Source organism: Ailuropoda melanoleuca, chromosome 5, assembly GCF_002007445.2.
Source record: "Ailuropoda melanoleuca isolate Jingjing chromosome 5, ASM200744v2, whole genome shotgun sequence".
Taxonomy (NCBI): Eukaryota; Metazoa; Chordata; class Mammalia; order Carnivora; family Ursidae; genus Ailuropoda; species Ailuropoda melanoleuca.
Genome location: NC_048222.1, coordinates 33430956 through 33443361, shown reverse-complemented (window position 1 = coordinate 33443361; position 12406 = coordinate 33430956). Strand labels below are relative to the sequence as shown.

Below are 12406 nucleotides of genomic sequence, written 5' to 3'. Positions count from 1 at the left end.
GGGGGTGGGGGAATGGGATAGACTGGTGATGGGTAGTAAGGAGGGCACGTATTGCATGGTGCACTGGGTGTTATACGCAACTAATGAAGCATAACTTTACATCGGAATCTGGGGATGTACTGTATGGTGATTAACATAATATAATAAAATAAAAAAAATAAAAAAAATAAAAAGAAAACCGTTCCATTTACAATTATATTAAAAAAAATACCTAGGAATAAATTTAACAAGGAAGTGTAGGACCTGTACACTGAAAACAAGACATTGATGCAAGAAGCTGAGAAAGACACGAATTAATGGAAAAATATCTCATGCTCATGGATTTAAAGAATTAATATTGTTAAAATGTCTACATGATCCAAAGCTAACTACAGATTAAATGCAATCTCTATCAAAATTCCAATGTCATTTTTTTACAGAAATAGAAAAAATAATCCTAAAATTTGTATGGAACCACAAAAGACCCCAAATAGCCAAAGCCATCTTGAGAAAGAAAAACAAACCTAGAGGCATAATGCTTCCTGATTTCAAACTATGTAACAAAGTTACAGTGATCAAAACAGTATGGTATTGGCATAAAAACAGACACAAAGACCAACAGAACACAATACAGAGCCCAGGAATAAACCCACACACATATGGTCAATTAATTTATGACAAAGGAGCCAGGAATATACAATGGAGAAAGGGCAATCTCTTCAATAAATTGTGTTGGGAAAACTGGACAACCACATGCAGAGGATGTGGAGAAAAGGGAACCCTGCACATTGTTGGTGGGAATGTAAATTGGCGTAGCCACTATAGAAAACAGTGTGGAGATTCCACAAAAAAATTAAAAATAGAGCTACAGGGGCACCTCGGTGGCTCAGTCAGTTAAGCATCTGACTTTGGGTCAGGTCATGATCTCAGGTTCCTGGGATCGAGCCCCACATTGGGCTCCCCACTCAGTGGGGAGTCGGCTTGTCCTTCTCCCTCTGCCCTTCCCCCCACTAATGTTTTCTCTCTCTCAAACAAATAAATAACATCTTTAGGAAAAAAATAGAGCTACATATAATCCAGCAATACTATTTCTAGGTATTTATTCAAAGAAAATGAAAACACTTATTCAAAAAGAAAGAAACCAAAACATAGATTCTGAGAACAGACTGGCAGTGGCCAGAAATGGGGGGTTGCGGGGTGAATGAAATGGGTGTAGGGGGTCAAAAGGTACAGACTTCCAGTTATAACACAAATAAGTCCTGGGATATAATGTACAACATGGTGACTATAGTTAATAATACTGTATTGTATATTTGGAAGTTGTTAAGATAAAAGTTCTCATCACAAGAAAAAAAATTAACTATGTGTGGTGATGGATGTTAACTAAACATATTATGATGATCACTTTGTAATATATACATGTATTGAGTCATTATGATGCAAACATAAACTAATATGTTTACATACCAGTAATAAAAGTTATATAATTATAAAAATTATATCTCAATAATAAAGAAAAAGATAACATGCAAACAGTAAGCACACACACAAAAAGAAAAAGAACCAGTTAAAAATCTTGGAAAGGAAAAATAATTTTAAATATGTAGTAGACTAATAAGAAAAAGCACAGAATTAGAAATTTGGGAAATGTTCTAAGGAATTCACCAGGAATGCAATATAGAAATAAACATATTTTTTAAAAGTGGGAGTTAGTTAAGGGACTAGGACGATAGATTGAGGACATCTCAAACTAACATATTTCAAACAATCACCTTATCTTGAGTTACTCTATTATTCTGCAAAACCAAAGGATGTTCAGGACCATCCCAAATTTTGAGTGTACATTACGTAGGGCCACTAGTACACCCTTAAATAAGATGTCCGTTTGTGTAATTTTCAAAAAAGTAAAAGGGGATGTTCTTTAATGAACCAGTGATAAGATCTTATAAGCTTATATACCTCAATGTCATCCTTATTTTTAAGTAGTGGTGCTTCCATAATATTTCTAAGACAAAAAGAATCAGATTCCACATCAAATGGGGTTCCAGTTAATTCAGAGATTCGGTCCCAGTGTCTCTGTTTCATTGCCTTATTGGTCATCATTTCCAGCAGAGGACATGACTCACTGAAATCATCAATTCTTTTTTTCAGATCCAAAAAAGCTTGCCAATCTTTAAGCCCTTTTGGGAGTTTACGACACCTTTCAGAAAAAAAAAATTATTTCACTACACGTTTCTTTGAAGAATGTGTTATATATATACAGCAACATGTCAGAGGATAATTTCATTTGTAATATACCTACAAACTCCTATGAAGATAGGCACTATAAAAAGGTAAGCTTAATTCAATTCAAACTCACCTGTTCTGAAATTCCTGCAGTTCTGCATTAATTTTTTCAATGTCTACATCTCCCCAAAGTATTTCATAATAACCACTAATATTGTTCATTACAGTATCATACAGTCCATACAGCTTCTGCAGCAAGTTGAGCTCTTTTCTGGGAAACCAAATAATTAAGTCATTACATAATGTATACCTTAAAAATAAATGTCATTATTGGATACACAGAATTCATCCAATCAAGTATTTCATACATGACGTGTGTGATGTCTTATAGACACCAACATGCAAACAACCCTGTCGGTTTCCAAACAAAATGTTATTAAAGCTCCATGAATTAGGTCAAGTTTACAGCTCTCAAATATTCCAAGCCATACTATGACTTGACATTAACAAATTATTTGATTATTATTATGGTTCCAATTATTGCAAATTATGTGACCAGAACTTGATAAGATCAAAGCTCAGGCTAAGGGTTTGATAGTTTTTCTTTCAAATGCAAGCTGGTTTTTATGAGAGCATCTGCCTTTAGGAAAGTGACTTAAACATCACTTTCCTACCAAAAGCTTTCCCTCATGTACCCAAATGGAATTATAATATATAATAAGAATAAGAGGAGGAATTATAGGTCCAGGCAAAGAAAAAGTTCTTTATTGTGTAAAACCTCAAAAACCGACCCCTCGACAGAGTGTGTAGATGCTCCCACTAATTCCTGAATCCTTAGCAGGTCATGAGTGTCCCCTGGACCCAATTTTAGTTTTTGAGGGTTTTTTCTTGAGTGGTTCTAACTATTTGTAAGGATTGATATTCACAACTTTTATTATTTATTGTAAATAATCCAAAGACCAAAGAAAAGGTTTGCTTATGTTTTTAATGAAATAAAGCTCATTCTATCTTGCAATTATCAAAAGGGTACACTGGGCCCTTTTATAAATCTAAAACACATTCTGGAATCTTGGTTATCTTGTTTTTCCAATTCTTGCTACATTTTGCTATTCATCATCTTAGGAATTATTTCATTATTAATCACAGAGTATTCCCAATTACGCTAAAAATGACTAAAATAACACAAAAAGAATGACAAGATCTCCCATAAGGAAGGGACAACAATCATTCTTCAGGTTTCATATTGTGATACCCAAAGCATTGCATCATCTGTTGTTTGTTTTTTTTTTTTTTAATTTACTTATTTAATTTGAGAGAGAAAGAGAGAGAGAGTGGGCAGGGTCAGAGTGAGAGGGAGAGACAGAATCCCAAGCAGACTCCACGCTGAGCACAAGCCCAATGTGGGGCCAATCCCATGACCCCAAGATCATGACGTGAACCTAAACCAAGAGTCAGATGCCCAACCGACTGAGCCACTCAGGTGCCCCTCATTGCATCATCTTTTAAGAAATTATCAAAAAAGAACTCTGGAAAGACACCAACCATCTTTGTGTTCTTTGATTTTTGGTTAGTTTTCAATTAATACAGTTAAGGATTCAGAATTGTTCATTTCTTAAACCTAAAACAGCAAAGAGAAGACAACTGATAAAGAAAGGTGCTCCCCAAGTATTAAAGAGAAAAGAGACACAGAGCAGCCCTCTAGACTCTAACTGTGATAGTGAAACTAATTATGTAGTGAGATCTCAGACTGTGGGTCTTCAGATAACTATTACCTAGATGAATTTGACTCAGATCGGTCATTTATGGTGAACAATATATTTCAATAGAGGCAAGGGCTTCATCATGCAGTGGTTTACAAGAACCTAAACCATCCCATTTTGTGGAAAAGATAAATGATTGTTCTTTCATTATCTGTGATGTTTGCTCAAGTTTTACTTAGGACTTGCCCTAAGTAGACAGATGTTGAAAGCAGATGTGTACTCAAAGGAGACAGATGATGCAGAAACGAAAAAATTCATTGACTTGATGATTCAAATCTACAAGTAAAGATTTTGTCATTTATAATGCAAGAGAGATGGTGATCCTCTCTTCAACAAAATTATGAGTGTCCAAGTTTTCAACAGTTTTGGGTTTTAACAATGCGAGTGGAAGAAAAATCAGAAGTAATATAAGCTAGAAGCTGTTGGAGATGGATTTGAAACTGGAAATCAGTGTTGACAGAATAGGTATGGTCCAGGTTCATGCATGACGGTTGATGAGCAGTTGGTTGTGTCACCAGTGAAACCCGGGACCTGACCTTTACCACCCACCTGCTTCTACTCACTCATCTTTCTCTTACATTTTTCCTTAAGCTCTTCTTTCTGGCTTACCTCTTAACTCAGGCAAAGCAAACCCGAAACCACCCCTCAGGTGATGGCAACTGCCCTGACTGACAAGATCTCCCACCTGACCTGACCACTCAGACTTTTTGAGCTAAACCTCTGACTGGTGCCTCACAGATGGACCAGGGAGGGACCTCTGGAATGACCTACAATCATCTTTACCTCATTATAATACTAAAACTCAGCCCGAGGAAGAGCACAGCCTCATTTGCATAACATACAATGTATAATTAGGCATGTTTCCTTAAGGCCCATGTGTGACCTTATTATGCCTGCCTCTATGTAGGATGACAAGGCTTCCCTATCTAAATATGCATCCTAACCCTAAACGAGAGGAACCTATTCACCCGTTCTTGGGGAGCCATGACTTTGGAAGCCATTCCTAATGATCTCTTTATTTGCAGCAAATCAAGTTTTCTTTGTGCAAAAATTCAACCTGGTGCAGTTTCTGACTCACCAAGGAGCCAAGTCACGTTGGTTGGACTCCAGTTGCATTCTGGAGTCAGTCTCCATTTTGTGTATGTATCTTCAAACCAGGCTGTTATGGAGTAAAAGTTTGGGTTTTCTCTGCTTAAATTCTTATTCATTTTCTAATGAAAGTGCTTTTCACCATTTCGTTATTCTTACTTACGCAAATTAATCATAAAATACTTAAAAATATAAAAAAATTAAAAGGTCCATTGGTCCAGATAGTCAATGAGGATGATTGTTTTTCCTGCAACACTGAGGGCTAAAATAAAACACTGAGTGTCAGACTGAACATGCAAAAGTGTTAACTATAGAATTTATAAAAATGCAAGACCCAATCCCTGAGATTTTGTTTCAGCAAATCAGGGCAAGGAACAGACACCTGCAGTTCTAACCCAACTGGTCATCGGGTTAAGCTTGGTGAAACATGTACCCTAAAGTAGGCTGAAGCATTAACTTATGGTAGGACAATTTCTTGCCTATTTTGCAAAGACGTGTTATGACTTTGAAAGAAGTCAACATAAAGTTCTTTTCTAAAGCCATGATCCTAATAAGCAAAAACCACTGTTTTAATTTTGACCTTGAGGAAAGTTATACAAAATTCCATTAAAATATAGTTGCCAAAATCCTAGACCTACTTACTGTTTAAAATCAATGAAGTTCCTTGGCCTTGAATCCTGATGAATTTCTGTGTCTACCCAATAGAGAAGAGCACTTAGCATAAAGGCAGTAAGAAGGGTTGGAAAGCCGAGGATGGCTACTCCTCTAAATAAAAAATATATTTTATTTGCAGTGCTTCTGCACAATAATTAACACTATTCAAAAATAGTGGAGAGAACAAAATAAAGCACAGGCTAAATACAGGTCACAAACACTAGAATTTTTGCAATGTATTTTCCGTTCCCCCAGAATATTTCTTTTATATGTGACGACCATGGATCCAGCGGGTCAGCAATAGCCAGGAATAAGGGAAATATTTAGGACTGTTCTAAGGGAGGCTCTTCTCTGCATGATAAAGGATTTAATGATGACATGATTCTTCTAACGGACAGTATCTCATTGTTTGCATGCAACACTTGCCCAATTTCCACACCTACCTAGTTTTGTGTAAAACCTCATAATCAGTCACAGGCAATCCAAAAAGTTGTTCACCAGATGAATATGTAACAAACTTCCTCCACAGATCATCAAAATTAGCCTATAAAAAGATTTTTAAATCGTAGTAAAATATAATTAATTCAGGCCCCATTAAAGTAGAATTTATTATTACTGGAATAAAACCTACATTGGGGTTTATTTAATAATATCTATGAAACAAAGGTCTGTGAAGAAATTTATACTGATACCAAGCTATCAGAAGAAAAGTTGAACACTTAGGAAAATTAACTTTCAAGCACTCTAAAAGTATTCATTTTACATAAAATTTTTTCTTTAATAAATTATGTGGTCCCCAGAAGACCTATACTTCAAGTTCCCATAAATATGTCTGAAAGTAATAAAACTGCATTTTAAAAAATCTATAATTCAGGCTTTTTCACTAATTTAGAGTTGTCATCTCTTCTACAGGGTTCAAATGAGTGAGTAGAATCCTTTCAACCCTGTTTTCCCTCCAAGCAATAAAGAGTCTATAAAATGAAGGATTCCATTTTAACACCATTTGGGAGAATTCTAACAATCTGAATCAGCGAAGTTAATGCCCATGCCCTCGGAACTGGAAGTGGAATCTCCCATATTTAGAATGCTTAGTACGGAGCGTGTATAAAGCACAAAAGCAAATAGAAATAATCCACCTGTGACAAGGTATGTAAGGCTCTAAATAAGGGTGTAACATATCAATAAGGATCCTGAATTTCCAGCCCTGGAGAATGTGTGGCATCAGACCTCCCCATATTGAGCCAGTGAATCAGATCTCACAGCTAACATTAGCATATTTTAGATGAGCCAAATCAGGAAGGTGTGAAGACCCCAAAAGAACTCTTCCTTCCTAGAAAGTAAGGGCCATATTGCGCACTTTTTATATTCCTTGGTGGCTAGTATAGTGGTTACTCAATAAATTTACTGCCTAAAGTAGCCATGGAACCATGCAAACACTAGAAAAGGAGAAACAAAAACGTTCAAGTTAGCATACTTTAAAATGATGACATTTAAAATCTTGTTTATGTGGTGAGGACTATTGATGGATGCCAGTCACTCACCCTCTTTTCCATACAGGCTGCAGAAAATATAAAAAGACCCACGGCACCAGCCAAATGGGGAACAAAATGTCAGCTTTGTCGGCAGGCCAACCCAGTGCCCAGTAACTCTGGAAATCAGAGTAAAGTTGCATCAGAGAACCACACTGCATCCTGAGGCCCAAAGTGACACTCCTGCTTCTTTCCATGATCTAGATCTTGGCATCTGCTTTTCTGGGGGGTTGGGAGGGTGAAGGGGCATCTACTTTTAAGGAGAGTTGGGTCCCGTACCCAGCCAGATGCATGGAGAACAGGCTGCTTAACATGCAGCCCAAGCACGGGCAGGTCAGAAGGAGCAAGCCGCCGAGAGATGGGCCCTACGAAGTCTTTTCAATGAAGTGGCCGCACCCCCAGTAAAAGGGTAGCACATTAAAGTGCCAGTCGCTCACCAACAAATTGGTAACTCCAGAGGGAAAGACAAGGCGGTGCGTCCACCTTCGAAATATACCCAGGCTCCAACCACTTCTCAGCAACTCCAAGGCCACCAGTCTGGTCCAAGTCCCTGTCACCCTCTCCTGGACTATTGCAATAACCTCCTAACTACTCTCTCTGCTTCCATCCCTGACTGCCAATAATCTCCTCTCGACACCGTAGCCAGGGCGATCCCCTGAAAATGCAAGTAAGATGATGTCATATCTGCGCTCACTCAGGGCCTTTGCACTTGCTCTTCCTCAGGCCTGGAAAGCTGCTCTTCCAGATACCTGCCTGGCTCGTTCCCCCATTTCTCTAGGTCTCCACTCAAATGTCAGCTTTTCAAGGCCGCCTTCTCTGGAGATGGGATTTTAAAGTTCATTGCCACTTTACAAACACGCAGCCCAGCACGTTATGCCCCTTCTCTGCTTTATTTTTTTCCTTGGCACTTATCACCATCCAACATTACTATCCATTTTCATTCTTCATCTTGTTTTTATTGCTGAGGGGTTCTGCTTGGCTCAGCTGGTAGCCGCCAGGTGAGCAGATCAGTCTTGGTCTTGGCTCCTCCAGAGAGGCAGGCCTTTCCCTGGGACTCTGGGGACTTCACGTAGCAAAGGCTCAGAGCCTCCTCCAGGGTCCAGCCTAAAGTGACCAAGAGTGACCACTATTGTTCTGAGGACAAAAGACCCTCAACAATGACAAGGGACTAGACTTTTTGTCTGAGGACATCACATTAAAGAGAAAGACCTGCGCCTGCTGCCTCCCATGAAAACCCTTGCTGGCACAGACAACCTACCTTATAGAAATCCACCAGAGTTACTGGGCTAGACCTATCCCAGCCCTGGAGCCAGGCAGTACAGATAGTGGGCTCTGTGACAGCTGATTTCCTTACCTGGCACAAGATTATTCCTCTAGGGTCTAGCTGCAATTTCCGCTTGCTCCAGTGATCCCAGAGGAACACTTTTCTTATCTGGGTCTGGATTTTCTTTTTTCTTTTTTTTTTTTTTTTTTAAGATTTTATTTATTTGAGAGAGAGTGAGAGAGAAAGCGCATGAGCAGGGAGGGAAGGAAAGGGAGAAGCAGGATTCCCTGAGCAAGGAGCCCGATCCAGGACTTGATCCCAGGACCCTGGGATCATAACCTGAGCCAAAGGTAGACACTTAACTGACTGAGCCACCCAGGTGCCCCTGGGATTTCCTATATAAATCACTCAAATCAAGGGAGATGCTTGAATGTTAGATACCATATGAGAAATTCCACTTGGTTCTGATGGAAAAAGCCTGAACTACCTCTCTCAGGAGAACCTGCAACTGGAGAGATCCCATTCAACTTGACTGAACCTTTTTGAGAAAAGCATGCATGGGACCAGCCTGAACCATCTATGGAACCTGCACATAAAGCAACAAGAACAAGATTACTGACTCCACTCTTCTGTTTATTTGCTTTGAGGTGAAAACCCCAATGGTAAAGTGGTAGGAAGTCATCTCTGACATAGGTAAAGGGATATTTAGAAAATACCCATCCAGAATGTTGCAAAACTAAGTCATGAGCTACAGAAAGCCTTCATATGGCTTGATTTGCTGCAAAACGTGGTATTCCTAGCAAAGAAGAAAACACTGGGTTTTGGACAACATCTCTGTGTCTCCTGGTGCCTCGACCCTGGAAGCCGTCTGAGTATAAAGGCAGGCGGATACTGGGGCCAGGTGGAGAAAAAAGTGACATCTAGAAAGGGGAGCAGAACAGAGAGATGTGTTTCTTATTGTTATTTTAAAAAGGAAAGACACACAGCTTCTAAAATAGGGATTGGGAAGATTTAGTGAAGAGGAAGAGGTTAAGAGTAAAGGAGAGAAAAGGGTCAGGCTAAGAAGGGACAAGGGAGAGTCAAGAGCCCCCAGGGACAGGAAGGGGAGCACATCTCTCTGAAATTTACAGCACCCTAAATCATCTCTGTAAATTTGGAGGCAAGGTCATCTGTTCACACTAATCTCAAAATTACTCCTCCCACACTCACACTTCAGTAAATGACTCTACCTTCTTGTTTTCTCAAGCTGGAAACCTCCCTCTCTTCCCCTCAGCCCAGGCTCCAGGCCTATGAAGTTGGTCTTGTTAATAAACTCACGATCCACCCAGCTTTCCTCATTGCAAGTGCATTTGGTTGGTCCCAATCTTTACAATTTCTTACTTGCATGACTGAAGCTGCCATCTGTCTGACCATCCTCCCTCCGAAGCATTCTCCAGACTAACGCCAGAGAAATCTTTTTAAACATACAACTGTTTTAAAAATTCAAATCTGAACATATCATTCCTTGCTTAGAGCCCTCCAGCCCCCAGGACAGGCTATGAGCTCCTTATCAGAGCCTACAAGGTCCTCTCATTAGTGATTTCCGCCCACTCAGCTGTCCCATCCCTCATCCCTATCCTCTCTGCCTACTGCACCCCACTTTTCACTCCTTCATCTCCCTAAATCACCCTGCTTATCTCTCATTTCTGGGCCTTTGTAGGAGGTGCAAATTCTTTCTAATTAGTTTTTCTTCCTTCTTCCCCTGTTTAACTCTAAATAGTCCTTCAAGATGCAGCTTAAACGGCTCCTCTTCCAGGAAGCCTTCTCTGGCTGACCCCCAGCTCCTATTCTGGTTGGTAGCTCCCTACATCTGTTTCCTTAACACTAGTTCTCACACCTAGATCGTAGTGTCCCCCACACAGTTTTGCAATTACTATCTACCCAGCTCTCTGTCTCCCTACAAGATTTTAGCAGCTTAGAGGTAAGAACCTTTCCTTAATCATTTTTCCATTGACCAAAACACACAGCAGGCATCTGACAAATATTTTTTAATGACTACAGATGCACGTGGGATAGGGAACATAAAGAGAACATGAACAGATAGTACAGCCACTACAGAAAACCAGGATAGAGAACAGAACCAACAGAACTGCGTGATCCTCCTAGGGGCTGGCTTACACAGGGTTCCATGAAGCTGCAAAACATTAACCCAAAAGGTGTGTGATTTTTCTCTGGATGTGCTCAGCAATCTGAGCATAGAAAAAGATGGTGAATCCAAGGAGTATTGTATAGTCCAGGGTAAGGCAAATATGTTGGGAAGTTTGAAGTCATGGATACAAAAAGAATGGATACAGAGGGAAGATAGGGAAACCATTTGTCAATGTTTTAAATCTTATTTTAATAAATTTTATTATTCTATGAATTTTTATCATTTATATACAAATGAAATGCTTGGAACCAAAATAAGGTATACACTTAAGTTCAAAATTGAAGTCTTATTCTCTAAAAACACAGGGAGAAATTCTGTGGAGAAGAACACAAAGGGATACAAGAAAAGGAATCAATCACATCATTTAGCAGATTAGAATACAATTAAAATCTATGTGCACTTTAAACACTAACTTTTCCACTGTAAGAACACATTAATTTTCACTAAAATTATTTTAAAGAATAACAACACATTATCGACATACAAAAATGAAGTTTTACCTGAAAAATCTGTAGCCTGTTACTAGCTTCTTGGGGTGGAATATTTGGAACCATCGGTCCTTCCTGTAATGAATAATATAATCTCCATTTAAATTCTTAATCACATGTGTTTATCAATTTCTTGAGTTTATGTATTATTTTCTTTTAAATAAACATTATTTTTAATTGAAATGGTCTAATCGTGTTCCATATATGAAGCTTTCATTTAGTTTTTGTAACAGCTTTACTGAGATATCATTCACATATTATACAATCTTTCATTTAAAACGGACAATTTGGGGCGCCTGGGTGGCGCAGTCGTTAAGCGTCTGCCTTTGGCTCAGGGCGTGATCCCAGCGTTATGGGATCGAGCCCCACATCAGGCTCCTCTGCTATGAGCCTGCTTCTTCCTCTCCCACTCCTCCTGCTTGTGTTCCCTCTCTCGCTGGCTGTCTCTATCTCTGTCAAATAAATAAATAAAATCTTTAAAAATAAATAAATAAAATAAAAAAATAAAATGGACAATTTAATGGCTTTTAGTATATTCACAGTTGTGTAACCGTGACCACAATCGATTTTAGAACATTTGCATCACTCCAACTTCCATTCATTTTTAAAGGACCATGACATCACTAATAAAAAATGTGCCGATATTACACCCTGTAGGAAGCCTGTACCACTGCAGCTCTGTTTCATTTCACTTGTGATTATAAACAATGATGCTGTGTTGTGCGTTAGAATAACTGATAGGGGGTCTGAAAGTGGCCTCTTTTCACTGATTGCTCAGCCCAATATGGAAACAGAGCAGCATGCAGGTTGAATACTTGGATGAAGTAAAATGCAGTCTCTGGTGGCCATCATCCAGAACACAGTTGCAAAAAAGGACCCCAGATGGTCTGCACAATCCTGAACATTATGGATATGCTAAATAATAGACCAAATTCCCAGTATAATGGAAAGATAGGGCCATAAAACGTTGACAAATCCAACTAAAAGAGGTTAAGCTTAGTTCATGTAAAAAAAAAATGTGTTATATGATTAATAGTAAGGGCTTAACATGTCTTGTGAATCCAGACCCATTGTGACCACTAAAAGAAAGTCGCATATGTTAGGGGAATACACCCAACTTCTGAGTTTAACTTCAAAGAGGAGGAACATTATCAGCCATGTTACCAGGCTGAATAGTCTGTGGGACTGACCAGGTAAGACATTTATTATTTATTTTCAGTGACCTTTTT

General features: G+C 38.9%; 1 protein-coding gene across 1 annotated transcript in view; it reads right to left on the bottom strand.

The window, feature by feature from the left end:
* Positions 1-12406, bottom strand: part of DNAH8 (dynein axonemal heavy chain 8) — a 332098-nt gene that overhangs the window by 216503 nt on the left and 103189 nt on the right. The window contains exons 28-31 of the mRNA XM_034660654.1: positions 11190-11252; positions 6152-6252; positions 2339-2476; positions 1939-2179 (exon numbers count right to left, since the gene is read on the bottom strand). Coding sequence (XP_034516545.1) covers positions 1939-2179; positions 2339-2476; positions 6152-6252; positions 11190-11252 — 543 coding nt within the window. The remainder of the gene's footprint in view (positions 1-1938; positions 2180-2338; positions 2477-6151; positions 6253-11189; positions 11253-12406) is intronic.